This window comes from Emys orbicularis, chromosome 9 (genome assembly GCF_028017835.1).
Source record: "Emys orbicularis isolate rEmyOrb1 chromosome 9, rEmyOrb1.hap1, whole genome shotgun sequence".
Classification (NCBI taxonomy): Eukaryota; Metazoa; Chordata; order Testudines; family Emydidae; genus Emys; species Emys orbicularis.
The window spans coordinates 21,797,465-21,817,891 of NC_088691.1; the positions used below are offsets into that span (position 1 = coordinate 21,797,465).

At 44.6% G+C, this 20,427-nt stretch overlaps 1 protein-coding gene across 1 annotated transcript in view; it reads right to left on the reverse strand.

Annotated features, from left to right (window-relative positions):
• Positions 1–450: 450 nt before the first annotated feature.
• The window catches only part of LOC135883545 (vascular endothelial growth factor receptor kdr-like), a 183,944-nt gene continuing 163,967 nt past the window's right edge, over positions 451–20,427 (reverse strand). Inside the window, exons 27-30 of the mRNA XM_065410731.1 lie at positions 18,693–18,817; positions 16,462–16,540; positions 12,783–12,883; positions 451–655 (exon numbers count right to left, since the gene is read on the reverse strand). Of these exons, the coding sequence (XP_065266803.1) occupies positions 451–655; positions 12,783–12,883; positions 16,462–16,540; positions 18,693–18,817 (510 nt within the window). The remainder of the gene's footprint in view (positions 656–12,782; positions 12,884–16,461; positions 16,541–18,692; positions 18,818–20,427) is intronic.

A 20,427-nucleotide genomic window follows, 5' to 3' on the forward strand; every position in this document is an offset into this window, starting at 1 on the left:
ATATCAGTGTTTGGGGCTGCAGATCTTAACTGATCCCCGGACAGCATCTGAGCGTATAATCCTTGCAGGGTCTACGTATGGCCAGCAGAATCAATACTGTTTTCACACCTGACTTGATTTGATTCTCCGTGACTCTCGTATGGAATGAGCAAAAAGGGATTGAAATACCTTGCACATCTGCAATTGCCACTGAGCAATCCAGCGGGGGGAGTAAGGAGTGGGGGCAATTTTGGGCTGCAGCTCCTAGTTTTGATTCTGGTATGTTAGCTAGATAAGCTGAAATACACCTTTTAAGGTAGCTGCTCTTTAAGGGTTTCCATTCATAGCAGGGACCCTGTCAGTTTCCTTCTCCTCTTTTTACCCTAGTCCTTTTAAACAGCCTGTACAAATGGTGGAGGCATGTGAGAATCCAGCATTGCTGAAAGAGGTGCAAAGATCGAACTGGGCTGATTACACTGGAGGGGCAGAATAGTGGATGACAGAGTTGTAGTCAGGAGGTGGGCTGTGGCATTCCAGGTTTGGATCCATGGGCAGGAGGACTGAGTCTTCCAGGGTGAAGTCCATGGTGTCCTCATCAATCTGTACTGCTGGCTGGTATTTCACAATCTCATGCTCTGATAACATGGATTCTTTGCTCTTGCTGACAGCTCGCTGCCTGTTTAAAACAAAGACAAACAATCTAATATTCAGATCCTTTCCTTATAAAGCTTTGCTCTTATCTGTCATTGGCCTAGTATCTGTCTTTCCAGGATCTCAAAATGCATTACTGAACAGATCCTCACAGCACCCCTGTCAGACATGTAACTATTATCCCCATTTTACAGATGGGGGGGGGACTAAGTTTGTGACTTGCTCAAGGTCGCTCAGAGATTCAATAGCAGGGCTGGGAATAATACCTAGGAGTCCTTATACCCTGTCTCTTTCGCTCACCACGAACCACCCTGCAATGTACTGTATGTATCTTGGTTATAAATGCTCCTGTCATTGTTCTGACACCAGCTCAGGGAATGTGACATTTTGAAAGCAGAATCCTAAACTATGGTTTTTCTTTAAGTACAGTAAAAACTGGGATTAATGAATAATCTATGAGACACTTCGATTTATAACAATGTGGAGAGCAAGAGTGCACTTTACATGCAGTGTAGGGCAAATCTCTCTCACACACATACTTTGTAACCTTTTAAAACTACAGAACAGTCTTTCACCTAAGTTGCATGATGCCCAAACTGGTGTCCTGCAATTGGTGCTATTCGAGAGACCCTAGTTTGATTCCCAGCTACCTTCTTTTACTCTAGAGCAGTGGTTCTCAACCTATTAACCATACGCATATGTGGCCCACAATGTGTTATGTAGGCTGTATGGCCCTGAGGATGTCACATGGGCCACAGTTCTGTGCTGATTGGGCTGCAAGCAGCCCCCAAGCCACAGGTTGAGAACCACTGCTCTAGGTGATGGTGTGGGGAAAGAAACAATTTATGTTGCTAAATAGCAACCCCTATTGGTAGAACTAGGAGAACTCCAAGGGGAGTGTGGACCAGTCTTCATCAGATGCCATCACATGGTGGCTTTGAAGAGAGGCCACTTGAACCCCAAAAAGGTAATTATATGCAACCTCATAAATAATATTTTGCTCATCTATAGCATCTTCCACCCGAGGAATTCAAAGCATCTCTGTGGAGGAGATTTGGATAATTCAGAGATGGTGGTGATAAAGATCCAGATCTGGAGGTGGTTCTCTGAACTTGTCCACTGTTGTTAGGACTGTATAACTAACTGATCTGAATCTCTTTGCAATAATCCATAATCACAAACTGACTCTGATCACGGCATTGCTCATGTCTCACTTCAAAATGACTCCTAAACACGCTAGGGAGAGTATAAAATCAACCAATTCTATAGAGCTCAGACAGTAGGAGAATACATAGCATGTGTACAGGTAAATACAGTAACTCCTCACTTAACGTTGTAGTTATGTTCCTGAAAAATGTGACTTTAAGCGAAATGATGTTAAGCGAATCCAATTTCCCCATAAGGATTAACGTAAACGGGGGGGGGGGGGGGGTTTAGGTTCCAGGGAAATTTTTTTCACCAGACAAAAGACATATATATGTCTTTTATATATATATAAAGTGTTTGTTTAAAATGTATACTGTGTATATATATATATATATACAGTATACATTTTAAACAAACAATTTAATACTGTTCACAGCTATGATGATTGTGAAGCTTGGTTGTGGTGGTGAAGTCAGAGGGTGGAAGAGGGTGGGATATTTCCCAGGGAATGCCTTACTGCTAAATGATGAACTGGCACTCAGCTGAGCCCTCAAGGGTTAACACATTGTTGTTAATGTAGCCTCACACTCTACAAGGCAGCACAAATGGAGGGAGGGGAGACAGCATGGCAGACAGAGAGACACATCCTGTGTGTGTGTGTGTGTGTGAGAGAGAGAGATGCGCATTGCCCTTTTAAGTATGCTGACCGCACTCTAAGTACATCGCCTTTTTAAGTAGATCAGCAAGTTGAAACAGCAGCTGCTGGCAGCAAGCTCCCTCCATCCTGAGCCCTGACGTGTCCCCCCGCCCTGCTCTATGGAGATGTGATAAGCAGGGGGCAGGAGCAGAGGGTCGGGGGACATCCTGACATTAGCACCCCTCTTCCCCTCCCCCCCTGCACAGCAAGCAGGAGGCACCCAGGAGCAGCTCCAAGGCAGAGGGCAGGAGCAGAACATGGCTGTGGGGGGAGGGACAGCTGAACTGCTGGCAATTGGTAACCTGCTGGGCGGCTGCCTCACAGGGAACTTAGAGGAATGGGGAGCTGATAGGGGGACCACAAGTCCACCCTGGTTCCAAGCCCCCATGAGCTAGCTCCAATGGACTGCTCTTTCTGCAAGCAATGGACAAAGCAGGTGGCTGCCAAACAATGTTATAAGGGAGCATTGCGCAACTTTAAATGAGCATGTTCTCTAATTGATCAGCAACGTAACGACGAAACAACGTTAACCGGGACGACTTTAAGTGAGGAGTTACTGTAGCTACTTTCTAATGGCCTTGAAACAGAAACAGTCTTCAGAGAGGAGATTTGACTATTTATTATTATTTTATATATATTGCAATAATGCATAGTGAGCCCAGTCAAATTCCTGGGCCACGTAAGTGCTAGATACTATACAAACTCAGAACAAGAAGAAAGACCCTGGCCCAAGGCTCTTACAATCCAAGTACAAGAGACAGGCCAACAGATACACACAACAAACAGAGGGAGTGCAAGGAAACAATGAGATAAAACTGGTAAGTATGAAAAGCTCTGCTCACTGCACACCAGCTGTTTAATCACTGGTGCATGTTTTTGTAGGCATCGTGGTAGAGGAAAATATTGACCTCAGCATCATGAGTCAGCCTACCTCAGACCCAGCACTCCTTCCCATTTGCTAAACAGGGCATGGCTGATTGAGGGTGGAGGTGTGACCCTGCTTTATAGAATCATAGAAATGTAGGGCTTGAAGGGACATGAAGAGGTTGAGGCAGGATTAAGTCAACCTAGACCATCCCTGACAGGTGTTTGTCCAACCTGTTCTTAAAAACCTCCGATGATGGGGCTTCTACAACCTCCCTTGCAAGTCTATTCCATAACTTAACTATTCTAGTTAGAAAGTTTTTCCTAATATCTAACCTAAATCTATCTCCCTTGCTGCAGATTAAACCCATTACTTCTTGACCTACCTTCAGTGAACATGGAGAATAATTGATGACCATCCTCTTTATAACAACCCTTAACATATTTGGAGACTGTTCTCAGGTCCTCTTCTGTCTTCTTTTCTTAAGACTAAACATGCCGACTTTTTTAACCTTTCCTCACAGGTCAGGTTTCCTAAGCCTTTTATAATTTTTGTTGCTCTCCTCTGGACTTTTTCCAATTTGTCCACAGCTTTCTTAAAGTGTGGCACCCAGAACGGGACAAAGTACTCCTGCTGAGGCCTCACCAGTGCCAGGTAGAGTGGAACAATTACTGCCTGTCTCACATACGGTTTTCCTGTCAGTACACCCCAGTATGATATTAGCCTTTTTCGCAACTGCATCCCCTTGTTGGCTCACATTCAACCTTTTCCGCAGTTGAGCAGATTTCACCACTGTTTTCCCGCTTAAGTCTTTATGTTTTAGAACACTTGGTTGAAAAACAGATCAGCAGGAGATTCAGTTGGTCCAGTGATTAGGTCACTAGTGGAGGACTTGGGAGACCTGGGTTTAAGTCCCTGTTGTGCCCAACATTTTCTGTGTGACATTGAGTTCAGTTCCCCATCCAGTAAAAATAGAGATAATTGTACTTCCATGCTTCACAGGCTGAATTCATTAAAACTTGTAAGGTCTGTTCATGTACTATGGTAATGGAGACTATTTAAATATCTAAGATAGCTAGACCCAGCCCAGACTTAACAAGGAGGTTGCTCCTGGCGACAGCAGACTCATAATACTCCTATTTTTCATTTCCTGTTGTCCTCATTCTTCCTGTGCGTTTGTTGCCTTCCCTCACTGGTTTCAGTACAGAGTGGGAAAATGTCTTTTTTTTCCAGAAAGGGAGCTAATGTCTCTCAATAAGTTCTGGTATGATAACCTTAGACGATCTGGTCTCTTGCCTTGGAATCCTGAGCCTGGAATTGAAGTTCGCTGCGAGCTGCAGATGTCACCAGCCTGGCTAGTAGAATTAGTATTGGTGTTTTCATTGTAAATGTTAATTGTTCTGGAGAGGTGGAGGCAGGCATGTCTGGTGTATTGTATTGGCTCAGGTAATGTATCGTCTTATGTGTACCAGCCAGTTTATAATGGTCACTTTTGAGTCATTCAGTCCTGTAATTCTCCATTGTTTGGGGAGTTTTTTTTGGGGGGGGGGTTGGATGATACTTTGCATATGCCAATCTATGAAGGGATTCATTCTAAGTCAGTAGCACTTGAGATGTTGAGCCAAATTCAGCCATCATATGAACAGGTGCAACTGCCTTCGACTTCAATGGGAGATGCGCCATTTTACAGCAGGGCCTATTTTGGTACAATGTGGTTGTCCTCCCCAAAATGTCAGTACCTCCTGCTCAAACCCAAGACAGGAAAATGAAACCATGATTCCTGCACGTTGATGCAGAAATATAACCACTAGGATGCTTCTTGCATCTCTTCAATAAACTCCAGTCCTGAGACTTCCAGGGTACAGAGAAGTAAACTGTGCAGGCAAACTCCGCTGTGCTAGCCTCTTAGATCTGGACTAGGAGTTGAACCCAAATTCCTTGCATGGCAACGCAGATCACTACTCACTAGGTTGCCTCTCGTGACTGAAATAAGCTATAACCCTGAGAGTACCAGCAATGTGACAGTCTTTTATTACCAAAATCTAAATTCTCTTCTTTCTCATTGTCCAGAGGAAAACACCAGTGGGAATTTCTTCAAAATGCCACACACTTGGCAGCTTTTCCATCCCCTCTCGTTAGATAGATTCTCCCTCTGGAATAAGCGGCAGAACTGTCTCTCTGGTCTACTGTTTATTTATGTACTTTTCTTTTATTACCTAGCCCTGTTGACTCTTGTCAGCTGACTCCACAGACATTCTGGCTTTTAATTTGCCAGGTATTAAAGTTGTCAGTGGAGACAAGGAGAAGCACGAAAGTATCTGTTTAACTTGGCCCTGGGCCTGTGTGCCTTGGAGTGCCAGATAAAAGAAATTTTATTAGGGTTTAGTTTGGCCACACAATGAGAAACTTTCAGACCCTTGTTGGCTTCCACCAAGTGGTCTCCTTGTGTTTCTGTCCCCTCTAGGGCAGGGGACTGCTCTGGGAATGGCTCTGTCTGTCACCTAAATCACACTGATGTTTGAAGAGAGACTTAAACAGTGACATTTAATATTTGCTCCCAAGCCAGAGAGATGATGAGTTTGATCCGAAGTGAGTTCTGTGATTAACTGTCTATGGCAAATTGAAATGCAATTAACTTTCAAAAATGTTCCTTTCATGCAAAATGCATGTCCTAAATTAAAAAAATCCAGAGGTCTTTACATTTTACCTTTTAATGCTCTAGAATGAAATGTCAGTAAATATAGTCTTTTCTTGCTCAGCAGCAGGGAAACGTACATATGCTTGGAATATATATCGTAGTGGTAGGCTGCAGCTTCCTTGTTCTGACTGTCCTTGAAATCTCATTCGCTACATAGAAACTGCCACATAGGATCAGACAGTTGGTCCATCTAGTCTGGCATCCTGCCTCCAGCAGTGGCCAGTACCCAGCGCTTCAGAGGAAAGCAAAACCCCTCTTATAATTACACTCCTAGTCAATTGTGCAATGTTGCATACGAGGGAAAAATCCTTCCTGAGCCACACAGGTGAATAGTTTAAGGCCCAAAGCATGATGAGATTTAATTACCCATAGTATTACGTAGGTACAAATGTTAATAATGGCTCATACAATGACCTAATCCTGTTAAAATCCAGCCACAGTATTTACCTCAGTGAATTCCACAGGTTGACCTTCTGCTGCCTAAAGAAGTATTTTCCTTTATTGATTCTGCCTTCACTAACCTTTACTTTTAAATTACCTCTTCTCATATGAAAGGAAAGAGTAGAAAGAAGGGACTAGTTAGTTTTCACTATGCCCTTCATAATGCTGAATGTCTCAATCAAGTCCAGGGGATTATATGTATGGGGAGGGTGAGTTTCACCTAAAATACATTTTGAAATTGGCCCAAGACAGTAACATCTTATACAGGGACCAATGCAAAAATTCTTGAATTTGTGCCTGCAGGAATTTGTAACATTTTGGGGGGTGGGGTGGCGGGAAATCTGAACATTGCAATTTCCACACTCAAAACACGAAAAATGCCACTTTTGTCAGGTGCAAGTTTGTATTCAGTGTTAGCTGGGGAAACTCCTGCCTCACACCCATGTGATACACTTGTGAGACTGTGCCTACCTCACATTACACACTCAGTTCTGGGCTCCTCTGCACCAGGAAGATGGCTACAAACTGGAGAGGTTTAAGTGTAGAGCAACAGAAATGATTAAACAAAGAGTCCCGTGGCACCTTATAGACTAACAGATGTATTGGAGCATAAGCTTTCGTGGGTGAATACCCACTTTGTCAGATGCAAGCTTATGCTCCAATACATCTGTAAGTCTATAAGGTGCCACAGGACTCTTTGTGGCTTTTTACAGATCCAGACTAACACGGCTACCCCTCTGAGAAATGATTAAGGCACCGGAGGAACTAACTTATGAAGGAAGATTAGAAGAAAGCAAATATATAGTTTGGCTAACCAGTGACTCAGGGGGACATGCTAATCACCTACAAGTCTTTGCCTTCAGGCTTTCTTTCTACAGTGCCCATACCTGGTGCCTAAGCCCTCTTTGTAAATTGTAAATACCAACAGAGGGAGCTGATAGGTTTGGACCAAGTATGTATAATTACGGGCCTGTCTACTCTATTAGTAGAAACTTGTCAGAAGACCGTACTACAAAACACTTGTGTTCTGTCCCAATTACAATAGAGTTAAAATTTGTAGAGAGGATGGGAGCTTAATGGGGTTAATACTAGGTCATATGACTTGATAAAAGACTTGGACAAGTCCAGTTTAGCTTGGTAATGTGACATGGTTAAAATATGGTTAGGTCCCTCCACATTACAGATTTTTACTATATTCTACCTGGGTTTCCTGGCATGGTGAAGACGGGCCTTGAAAATAGTGGGATGAAACGAAGCAAAGGAAAATTTAAGTTGAATATTAGGAAATGTTTCCTAACAGTGAATGTATTAGGTTGGGCAGGGAGGCGGGGGAGGCTGTGAAGAATATACCATAGGGGACAGTCTTGCATTAGCTACAGGGAAGTGGACTAGATGACTCAATAGGTCTCTTCCATCTCACTCTTCTGTGAACCATTGATTCTGGCTTGAAGGTAAATAACTATTAAAACACCCCAAGAACTGGAAGCCCATTACTGGGGCTGTTTATTTTTCTGTAAGAGGGAGCCAGTTTCTAATGGCCTAAAGCTCCGTGAGGAATGCCTGAGTGATGACTGTAAGAGTATTTCTTAGGGGCAGGAGACAACAGAGCTCTAAATAAGTGAGGACTCCCCGGGCTTGAGGTAGGACACTCCTTCCCAGTGTTGTGGAGCTGCTCACATTGCTCTACCCAAACACCTAGTCTTAACCAGGTAGGCCTCTGTGGCCCTTAGAAATCCTGAATGTGATCAGAGGCCTTGTTCAAGGAAAGATGGGCAACTGAGCTGTGCAGCGGCAAGTCCACCAATTTCTGCCTGATGCTTACATCTTGTAATAATAATGAGAAGTGAACTCTAGAGCCTCCTGATAGCTTTTATAGGGACTTATGGAGACACTTTTCCAGAGTAATAGTAGGTATTATTTCATTGAAAAAATACCAGAGGCTTTAATCACTAAGGTTGTTTTTTCTCTAATAGTTGTGAGTCTGATTCAGAATTTGCTTCGATGAATCTGCAGTGAGTACTGTGCAGTAGAAATCCAATACTGCTTTCCTTCTGGCAGGATCAATATCTCACTGGTCAAGTGGCAGAGGAACTTGAAGGGTTACGGTCAAAAATTCATTCTTTTGAAACATTCATAAGAATCTATAGGCTGGACAATAACCAAATGCAAAACAAAGCTAAAAGGAAGCCACAAAAGGACCAATTCACCACTGGAATAAGTGATTGCAGCTGTTTTGGCGTCAGTGGAGTTGTACCTGATTATGCCAGTGATGAATTTGGCCCAGCCATCTCAAATATACAGCCAACCCAAATGAAAGGCTCTGGCACAGATTCCTCCACACCCAAGATGGTCAATTCCCACTGAACACAAGGAATAGAGGGGCTGAGAGGCAGTGCAGCATACCATAATGAGCACAGGAACTAAGAATACCTTAGTTCTAGGGACTCTTGCCACTGCATCACTGTGTGACCTTGGACAAGTTACTTAAGCCAAAATTTCATTGATTCTGAGTGCTGAAAATTTTGGATAGTCCTAGTCTGGGTCCTTGTGCTAGGTGCTGTACAAACATAGAGATAGGTATAGTCACTGCCCCCAAGAACATATGTACTAGTAACTAAAAGAAAAGTCTTCAGCTGTAATCATATACATCAGCCTGGAACAACCTTATCTCCCACCTCTATTCACCTGAAAACAGGATGTAGCAATAGGAATTCTGACCGACCCTTCTGAGCCACTTTCTCTGGGTGAGTAGTGACCGCAGAGCATGGAAGATCCCAGGGCTGTATATGAAAACCTTAGTTGTGCAGCTGTCTCTCTAAGGCTACATCTACACTACAAGTTATGGGTGTGATTCCCAGGTCAGGTAGCCATACTCGAGAGCTAGCCTGAGTATATATAGTAGTGTAGCCATGGTAGCATGGGTGACAGCAGTGGTGTCTTAGCCATGCCGACTATGTACCCACAGGGTTCGGGAGGGTTTGTCCTCAGCCCAGCTAAGCTGTGCTGCTGCCGCCTGTGCTACCAAGGCTACACGACTATTCATACTCAAGCTAGTTCTCATTGAGCTAGTGTGACTATGTCTACGCGAGCTGGGAATCACATCCCTAGCCTGTAGTGTAGATGTGGCCTAAGGGTCACCTTTTCCTACAGTCTTTCCCCAGACACATCATATCTGAACAGGAACGCCAGATGCTGCCAAGCGCGATTGTTTGGTTTGAATCCTGTGCACTGAGATTGTCTTAGACCCAGTCCGGCTCGGGCAAAGGCACAGCCCTCAGCGACGTGAGCTGGATGCTGCCTCTCGGCGCCTGCAGCACATCAGCTGAGACCCAGTTGGGTGGTGTCAGGGTGCTCAGCCAAGATTAGCCTGAATAATTGTTTCAGAGCAACCGAGCATAATTAGATCAGACAAAAAAAAAACCCCAAACAAACCCCACACCCAAGCAAAAGCCAAGCCTGCTATAGATCTTAATAATAACTTGATTAAAGAGTCTCCAGGAGGATTTTAAAGCAGTGCTTGGTGCTGGCACGTTAATGTTACAAGATGAAACCTGACACTCTATCCTCATCCTTATGTCCCACACTTCCTCGAATGCTGATTTAGATGCAGTCCCTCTTTTGCTCTCATAAAGCCAACGTAAAATGCTTCTGACTTCAGAAATAGTCATTACTTGTCTAACAGGATTCCCAGGCCCAAGGTATCAGATTCGGCCTCAGTAAACTCTTGACACCAGCAAGTAGTGTTGCCAACTTTTCAACTTGACGGAGCAAGCGAATGCAAGATAAATAAACAGTGAGATTTCGGTGAAAAATAATAAACGCAGCCACCCTGGTTTAGAAAACATGCTAAGCCTTTGAAAGCTTGTGGGTAAGAAGAGGATGACTGTTTGAAATGGGTCCAGGGTAAATGTTTTTGATAGAGAGAGATACACAATTAACAAGGGTGACATTATCTCCCCCTGCTAAACTAACACTCTTCTCTGACCTCTCCAAGCCATTTGGAGAATATTACAAGTGCTTCTCAGGGATGTTTTTCAAGTTACGGGCGTGTGAGATCAAGGGATGACATGTCCTGAAATGAAAGGACGCCAAGACCTTCCATAATTAATATCTAAATGAATGTATCACTTGGGCCACAGAGATTCTGTAAGATGGTTTAAAAAAAAAAGAGTCTGGCAAAAGGGTCTTCTCAGCTGGGGTGAACTGAATGGAAAAACAGGCCAAGGACAAACACTCCTCTGTCCGCCATGAGATTGCTGAGAATGAGGTGGGAATGGATGCTGCTTGCTGCAGGCCTTGGCTCTAGATTAGATTTCTATTCAAATGCCCATGTGTGGACTGGCTGGCACAGGAAGTACCTGGTGTACAGTTATGAATAGAATACCAAAAAAGATATGGATTTAGAAGACCAGATTTCCAGCTGGGAGATATTTAATTGGAGCATATATTAAATGAAGTCAATGGAATTAAACCAATTGACACTAACTCAGGATCTGGTCCCGTGTCCAGTTCAGAAGTTTTATTTGAGGCTTGAACCTCTACAGAGCTGGGCTGGAAATCTCACAAGAACAAACTCACTCCTGGGGTATCTAGTGTGTCTGCTTCTGAATGGCAATGCCATTAGAGAGCAGCCTGGCATGTAGGAATTTGGTGCTTCTGATGCCTGCTGAAAACCTGAAGGGGCAGGAAAGAAAAATCCACCAGCTACTCATCTGAACACTTCTGAATCTCAGAAACAAAAAAGTTTCATTCAGACATGATTCTAAAAAATGGGCAAATATCATCAGGGGAGGGAAGGTGTTTTATTTGAATCAGTGCACCCACCCCTAGTGTGCATGTAGACAAAGAACTTTGTGAGGATGCCTGCTGTCCCCTTTTAGGTACAATACTGGGTCCTTAATTCTCCCACCGTCCTGCAGAATGAATTCTGCTGAACACACTGAGTTCCTTTCCTGCAGGACAAGTGGAATTTGAAAGCTTACATCAGTTCAGCAAGGATAACATGAGCCTGCTCTGTAACTTTTATCACATACCACAGACTGAGTCTACTCCCCCAAACGATAACTGGGAATTCATGGAGCGGAAGTGTGAAAAGCCAAGGCAAGCTTCCATCATCCTTCCTCTCTGTCTGTCAGGAGCAAGTCAGTAGCCCCTCTCAAGTACTGACTGTTGTGCTCTGACTCTGCACATTCTGAAATGAGCCTGCTAACGCTATACAGAAGCAGTGCAAACTTCTCCCAATATACCACACCTCACAAAGAAGGTCAACTGTGTTCTGTGGGGAATTGTAGAAAATACCATTGTGGAAAAGCCGTGTTGAATTTAACAGGGAGAAGCCGAGTCAATAGGGTTCTAGCTGTCTTAGATACTACGGTGATAAGTCTTACAGAAAACTCCAAGCAATTTGGTTGAAATTTATTGTAAATTCCTAACTAACTGAACAGAGAATGAGATCCTTCCCATAGATTCTTTTGAAGAACTCTGTAGCAGAAATACTATTCGCTATGTTTGCCACTTGCACCAAATTTGTGGGTCTTACAGGTTAGACCCTGAAACATGCCAACTTTATTTGAAAGTCTGACCCCTCTTTGAATATGATGATTCAAAAGCAGGAGGCAGCTTCTCCTTTGGAAAAAGAGTTAATTTGTTTGGTGGTGCATCCTGCGCTGAGGTTGATGAAATTGGTTTTAGTGCTTTATCAGACTAATTAATGTTCACACTGTGAAGGCTAGGAAGGCTAGGACTATAACAATGTTTAAAAGGGGACTGGATAAATTCATGGTGGCTAAGTCCATAAATGGCTATTAGCCAGGATGGGTAAGAATGGTGTCCCTAGCCTCTGTTCGTCAGAGGATGGAGATGGATGGCAGGAGAGAGATCACTTGATCATTGCCTGTTAGGTTCACTCCCTCTGGGGCACCTGGCATTGGCCACTGTCGGTAGACAGATACTGGGCTAGATGGACCTTTGGTCTGACCCAGTACGGCCTTTCTTATGTTCTTATGTTCTTATGTGTGCAGAGAAACACATGTATGAAACCCATCTAGAGGAACAGCCTTCCTTTCAGAAGTCTGGGATTGTGTTTTATATGCAAACTGGTACCTCTTTTCTCTATGCTGTGACCAAAACTGAATTGTGCCTCTTTATTTTGAAATGTATTAACCATCCTCTTTCTGTTGTAATCATGAAGCGCAGAGCTGCTGGTGCTGCAGACTAACAGTGTTCCATTTGGAATCAGAAACTTTTTTTTACAACCTTTTCTGGACAGGACACTGACTCCAAAGAAATGTTGCCAAAGTACTCACGCTAGAGCCATAATCCCATAAGGCCAGGAGCGGATTTCCAGTCTCTTCAGGCTTTTCATCTCATCAGATGTCAGCACCATCCCGCTATCTGACTCGCTCTCCTGTACAGCGAAAGGAACAGGACATCAGTAACATGGTAACTGAAAAGGACAGCGCTGCAGCTCTCTTGGATTCACAGCAAGGGGGAAAAAGCGTGATGGAGAATTTGTACTGGGCAGCAATTAAAGCCACCAGAGAAGGAAGAGCAAAGGGGCCAGTTCAAACACCAAGTTCCAGCTGGAATCTATCCTTCTCTCACTTACTCTTCTGAAGCATTTTTTGTGTTGTGATAGGGGCCAGACTCTCAGTCCTACAGGCTGAATTCCCTCATTTGTCCACAGAGCAGGTAAAGCCCAGGCAGGAGCAGTGCAAGGTTCCCTCATCCCTGGAGAGGCCACCACTAGGTAGGGTGACCAGATAGCAAGTGTGAAAAATCGGGACAGGGAGTGGGGGGTAATAGGCATCTATATAAGACAAAGACCCAAATATCGGGACTGTCCCTATAAAATTGGGACATCTGGTCACCCTACCACTAGGTGGGGTTGAGGCTCCAAGGCCAGTTCAGTTACTGGCCTCTCAGGCACTGACTGCCGACAAGGAAGCCATTTGTAGTGGCGATTATTATTATTATTATTTTTTAGGTACACACTAGTGTACTAGGAGCTGGAGTGAAACCCTACCAACTCATTCCACACAAAGCACCAAAGAGTCTTCAGATGGGCATCTGCCAAGGCGGGTTGGACTCAAATCAACAACCTACAGGGCTAACGATCTGTATTATGGCCCCCATTCAGCAAAAGCACTGGCACACGTACTTTAAAAACTCACCTCTATGCACAAAAGCACTTAAAAACACACACAACTTTCAGCTCTTCCATAACGTTCACTGATTTGGAAGTTAAGCCCAGGTTTGTGTGCTTTGCTAAATTGGGGCCTTTGTTACCATTCCGCTTAGCCATCTGGGCCCCTTGGTACTTTTTGTTTAGTCTTTAAAAATTTGCCTTGTTTTTATGGAGTTAAAAATGTTATTGATCATTTTTCAAAAGGCCATAAAATGCAATGATATGCACAGGGCTCAAATAATGTATACAGACAGAAAGACATTAATAGTGAGGGAAGACTGTGTCAAATAAAAGAAAGCAAACATAACTGATGATTCTTCTCTCTTATTTTGGTTTTCTGGTATTTTAAAGAGAAATTCTACATACACATATCACAACAAGAAGCTTTTTGCCATTTTAAACTTGAAATCTGTTATTAATGATGTAGGGGTACCTTCTAGATTGTGGAGCTGAAATCTGAATGAAGGTTTATAAAGTGCACATCCATTTATAGGTCTCCTGAGTTAAACACTATCTTAAATATCTTCTAGAATTGCTCTCCCTATTAGAAACACTTCTTACTGAACTAAAGAAAACATAAGTGTGGTACCAGATTAGACCACACAAACTCCTTGCAAGGAATATGGCACAGTAAACATATCTTGCAGGGCTCCTTCTTTGTAATCAAGTGGACAAAAAAAATCTTTCATCTGTCCTGCAGAGTTGTGAAGTTTAGGTCTAAAAGATAAAGTGGTGTTAAAATAAAAGGGAGGAGGGTCTGATTCAAAAGCTATGATTGTTAATTATTATTAATTTTTATTATCTGCACTAAGCTTATGTCTAGAGGCCATGAATAGGGCTAGTTTGCCATCACACTAGGTGCAGCACAAATTGACAGGTAGACATGGTCCCTGTTCAAAATAACTACACAAATTTTAAATGAAAACAGTTTTTTTTGGGGGGGGGGGAATCCTTTACAACTTAAATACTCCCCTTCAGTGCTGGAAAGTGGCATCAACAGCAGCTGTGCTGTGCAACAGAACCAAAAAGGGAAACTAACTAGAAATAGGAATGAAACTGTGAGCAGTCTTATTTCAGCGTGCAGTCTGGGTGAAGTGGAAAAGTGAACAAGTGGCATAAAGAGTGATCAGAAAATCAGATGTTCTCAGGGGGTAGTAACACAAGTCAGAAAACGTGCTTGTTTTTGTTTTTGTTTTTTAACTATATGGGATGAAATTCCAGCCCCACTGAAATCAGTGGCAAGGATTTCACCCCAGGTTTATGTTTTAACAATAAGTGACCCCATAATTTATTTTTCAACCACATACACCTCTATCTCGATATAACGCTGTCCTTGGGAGCCAAAAAATCTTACCGCATTATAGGTGAAACCGCGTTATATTGAACTTGCTTTGATCCGCTGGAGCGCGCAGCCCCGCCCCCCAGGAGCACTGCTTTACTGCGTTATATCCGAATTTGTGTTATATCGGGTCGCGTTATATCGGGGTAGAGGTGTATTTATATGAATTGCTGCTTTCAAAGTATCTTTAAATGACTACAAGAAAACTAATAAAAAAACTACAAATAACAAGCACTATTGCAGGACAGGTGTGGTTGTGTACTTTGAACTATTTGAAATACTGACCTAATCAGTATTAATTCCTTTGGCATTTAATATACTGGCACGAATCCTTGTGCACTCAGTAGTAAAGCGGATGACACAAGGGCTATACTTATCTGAATAAGATAAGATACCCACTGCAATACCACTTTAATTCTGCCATTATTTTAATGTCACCCTCTTTCCTGTATGTAGGAAAAATATTACCACCAAATATATACTGATTTTAGAAATGCCCCTCATGAGGAGATCTTTGGAAGAGGGATGCAGATGCAGGCAGTTGGTCACCTATTTGTGATAGCTGTCTGTCCAGTGAAAGTACTTGTGTGATACAGGGAGACAGATCTCTATCCCTGAAGAGGGAGCATACAGCAGCTAGCGGGAATTCTTACCCTACGGATCCCTAAGACTGTGGAATAGGGATGGAGGTCTAGAAACTGAATATGGCAAAGGAATAGGAAATAACAGGCAACAGTTCTGCACTGGCAAGAGGATGGACTAGAGATCTGCTTTCTAGGATAAACTGTAGTTGGACACCTCACCCTTCCTAGCAGAGATATATTCATCAATTGGAGAAGAAACTCCCTGCACAGGGGACCATGCAGGCTGGGGAAAGCGAGCGAGCGTGAGAGCACTCCTTGCCTGGGAGAGCATATGGGCCATAGGGTGAGACAAAAATGTGTGCATCCTCCCTGACCTTTACTTGCTCCACAGCCTGTGGGTGTTCACCCTCTCCCTCAGTCAGATGGTCTCCTGAGGGCTTCTTGATGTGGAGTTTTTGAGCAGCCAGGGGCTGCCCCATGGTGCCAGTGGCTCTGGCTTTAAGGCAGGAAGCATGGGGAGAGATGATACTGAAGTTCACAAGGAGCTGAACTACAAAAGTAGCTCCTGAGTTATTTTATACGGAAGGAGAAGAGAGACAACTAGATGCTTTATCATTGTGACCCCAGAAGAGGCCACATGAAGTTCCTGGCACTGAGCAGAGCTGAAATAATCATGCTTTTAGCCTTCATTTGAACTGCTCCATGAAAGAAAGTGCAGGATCCCATTCGCTCTCCTGGATCCAGGGCCAAATCCCCCTTGGGGTTTCTGTCCCCTCTCCCAGAATGAAGCACACACATGCTCCAGAAACTCTTTCTGGCCCTGATGACAGCAGGCCTGCAAACCTGCTGGAAGGGGAAATGTTCACCTCGCTTACCTCATTCATCATTTTCTGCTTCTCCACTGGCACCTCATCAAATGTCTTCACACTCAGCGGTCTCTTCTTACTGTTATTACTGGAAAGGAGAAGGGTGAGAGATCAGTGCGCAACCATTCATGATAACTTTCCTTCTTTCCCAAATGGCTGCTGACCGGGCTCTGTAGCTCAAACAATGTCCCTGACCCAAAGTGAGGTTTCTTCATCAGATTTTCTTCTACATCTTGCAACCAGTTAATAGGGCCCTGACAAGCAGCATCAATATATGAGTTATAAAATGAGACTCCCACCCTGGAGCTGCTGACAAAATCTACACTACCAGGACTTCAGACAACCCATAGTATTTTAAATTACAGGATAAGGGTTCTGGATTCTCTTGGCCTACCAGGCGAAAGTCATATGGCCATACACCACCATCATTAGCAGCCATCACAAAGGACAGGTCAGGGATGTATACATGTCCCCTCCCTTTCCTGATCCTTCCCTTTCTATACGGATGGCAGACCATGGTCAATGCTGGTGGGAGCGCAAGCTGCACCACCTTAAGTCTGTAGCAGTTGCCACTCCTGTGTGCACTTCCACAGCACCCAGCAAGGCATGCCAGCTGTCTGTCTCCTCCACACACAGAATGCAGCCAGTCCTAGCCATTCTGCATCCAACAGGACAGGGGCTTCTAAAGCCGCTATCCAATTCCTAGATTATATTTTTATTTAACCCATCTAAATACAAAACATTGAAAACCAATTAGAGAGCCAATCGGGCCTAATATTTATTAAAGCAGAATGAGAGCAGGGCCAGAACTGGAAGCTTTGCAAAGTGTTATTATAACTCCCCCAAACCTTGGTGGTTCAGATAAAAGAGAGGCTGGATCCAACTATCCCTGGCTTTGTTTCTGCACAACCCAATGCACAGCTTCCTTGGCCCATCTCTAGACGGGACCAAGGTGTAAGGCACAGAGGGAAACTCAGTGACACTCAAAGCAAACTACTCTTCCCCAGAAAAGTGTTCAAAGCCAACTGATACAAGCATGTGGGGGACTGAAACTGAAATCACAGGAGTGAGAGCTTCAGGAGAGGATGGTCCATCTAAAACACATGGGATTGATAGCCTGCCCTAAAGGCAGCCAATGTGGCAAATCACTTTGGGGAAGGAGCAGGGGTCGGCAACGTGTCTGTATATGGACACAAGTGTCCATGGTAAAAATGTTGAGGTCCGTGGGGGGCACTCACCTCAGGCGGCTCCCCGCAAGCGGCTCTCCATCCCTGCTGTTGCTGGTGGAGACGCGGCCAGGCGGCTCTGCATGCTGCCTCAGTCACCCCCCTCACCTCCAGCGCTGACTCTGCGGCTCCCGGCCCATTGGCCGGGAACCACAGTCAATGGGAGCTGCGGGGGCGGTGCCTGCGGATGGAGCAGCGCACAGAGCCGCCTGGCCGCACCTCCGCGTAGAAGCCGGAGGGGGGACATGCCGCTGCTTCCAGGAGCTGCTTGAAGTAAGCGCCGCCTGGAGCCTGCCCCAACCCCAATCCCCCTCCCGCCCTCTGAACCCCTCGATCCCAGCCTGGAGCACCCTCCTGCACCCCAAAACCCTCATCCCCAGAGCCTGCACCCACAGCTGGAGCCCTCACATGCCCCCACACTCCAACCCTGTGTCCCAGCCCGGAGCCCCCTCCCACACTCTGAACCCTTCAGCCCCAGCCCGGAGCCCCCTCCTGCACCCCCAAATCCTGCACCCCCAGCCAGAGCCCTTATCCCCTTGCATCCCAACCCCCTGCTCCAACCCAGAGCCTTCTCCCGCACCCTGAACCACTCATTTCTGGCCCCACCTCAGAACCCATACCCTCAGCCCAGAGTCTGTACCCCTTCCCACACTCCAACCCCCTGCCTCAGCCCGGAGCCCCCTCCCACTCCCCGCCAATGTCCATCACTAAGTCCGGTAATTTTGTCAAGTGTCTGTCATGCAACATGGTGGTGCTGACCCCTGGGAGAGGGTTTCATAGCCAAGAGCACTCAACCAGGGAAAGCCCTGCCCCTAGCCTAGTGCTGACTGAACCCAGGAACCATAAGCAGACCTGTTCCACTCCATAAATGCTGGTAGGCAGAGAAGACAACACATATACCAAACTATTGTGATTCATGCCCTTACATGCAGGCTTAAACTACTTCCCAGCTTTGACTGTCTTAATTGTTTAGATTCTTGACTTGAAACCAAAATAAGAAAGCATTTTCCTTACCCTATTCCCAATGCACTCCAGCGATTAATGCAATTGCTCAAGTTTTCTTCCACTGGGCAGGTCTTTGGGTTAGATTCTCCATCAAGGCATAATGTGATGTTCAGTGGAATATAGTCTTTACCATCCTAAATAATTAACAGAAGAAAGAGAAGCCAGTAAGGATCAGTTCTTCCTGCTGATGTCCTGGACATTAATGGCTATCAAGCTCTACTGGAACCATTTTCCAAGCAGGGCTGTGCACTATGAAAGCCATGTAGCTATTTGTTTTATTTTTGATTATTTCTTTAAGGCAGGCATGAAGTTCTTTGCAATACACTAAATCCAGCGTTAAGGGCTTTGCTCAACATTCACTATCCTGTTGTCTTTCCACAAGGCAAATCTTTCATTTTGGGGAGATCCACTAAGAAGAATGGATGAAAATTCCAGTCCTGGTTGCTCTTTGTGTAGATCCTTCCTTGGAGGCATCTGAGCACTAGCACTCCGTTGCTTCATCAATCATGGCAGCAAAGGGCAAGACCTCCAGGTGCCCCCGCATTCTAGGCCATCTTTTTCAAGCTTCTCTCATGGCAACAACAGCTCTGCCTCTGGTGCTCATGCGTCAGCTAGGGAAACGAAACATTTTGAGCATGCAGCATCATTGAGTGATCTCTGGCATGGGGGACACCAAGATGTTCATATCCATTTGAAAGCAGCTGGCTTTACAGGGCTCTCCTATTGCATCAAGGACAAACCTGCAGCCAATTATTTTCTACTAGTATTATTTATTATCATGCCCCAATCAGCCTCAGTTAAGTTGGGCACTCAAAAAAGAACTAGATAAGTTCATAGAGGAGAGGTCCATCAATGGCTATTAGCCAGGATGGGCAGGAATGGTGTCCCTAGCCTCCGTTTGCCAGAAGCTGGGAATGGGCAACCGGGGATGGATCACTTGATGATTAGCTGTTCTGTTCATTCCCTCTAGGGCACCTGGCATTGGCCACTGTTGGAAGACAGGATACTGGGCTAGATGGACCTTTGGTCTGACCCAGTCTGGCCGTTCTTATGGGTTCTCTCAGTTAGGCACTCAATGACATTTTCAGTGTTTTGGCATCTTTGGTGATTTCCATGGGCTCAGTGTAATGGGACTCAAAATACCCAAATCCATGTTAAAGCCCCATGTTTATGTGTGGGAAAGGAGAGACACAGAGCCAGACAGCATGTGAGGCTATAGCAGAGCTGGGAATTTGAAATGAGTAATGCCTATTTATAGCCCATGAGCTTCTGTTCAAATTGAGCAGTTGCAGCTAATGACAGCCATTCCTTATTATTGCAGCCTTAAACCACTTTATTTCCTGTGCTTTCATTACAACAGTTGCCACTGCATCCTTAATATAATTCAGCACCTACCTAAGTAAGCTATGAATTCTCAGCAGCAAGTGCTAATTATTACAATTATCTGTAGAAGTGGCTCCTTGTCGTCTTAAACCCATTTATCAAAATTCTCTTCCCTTGATTTTAATTCTGAGGCGTAATTAACTGCCTGGCCCCTTATCACGATTCCTGAGTTCTCTTTAATTTCCTTTGCTTGCAGCATAAGGCTCACAAACTCTTCCTGGCTTTTGCACATTGCAAAACAAGTGTCTTTCAATTTAGCTTCACTGATGTATTAGTTTCCAAAAGGGAAGGGGCCGGGGAAAGAGCTTGATTTCTTCTTATAATGGAATTGACAGTTACATAACTGAGGTGTTGGGGTTTT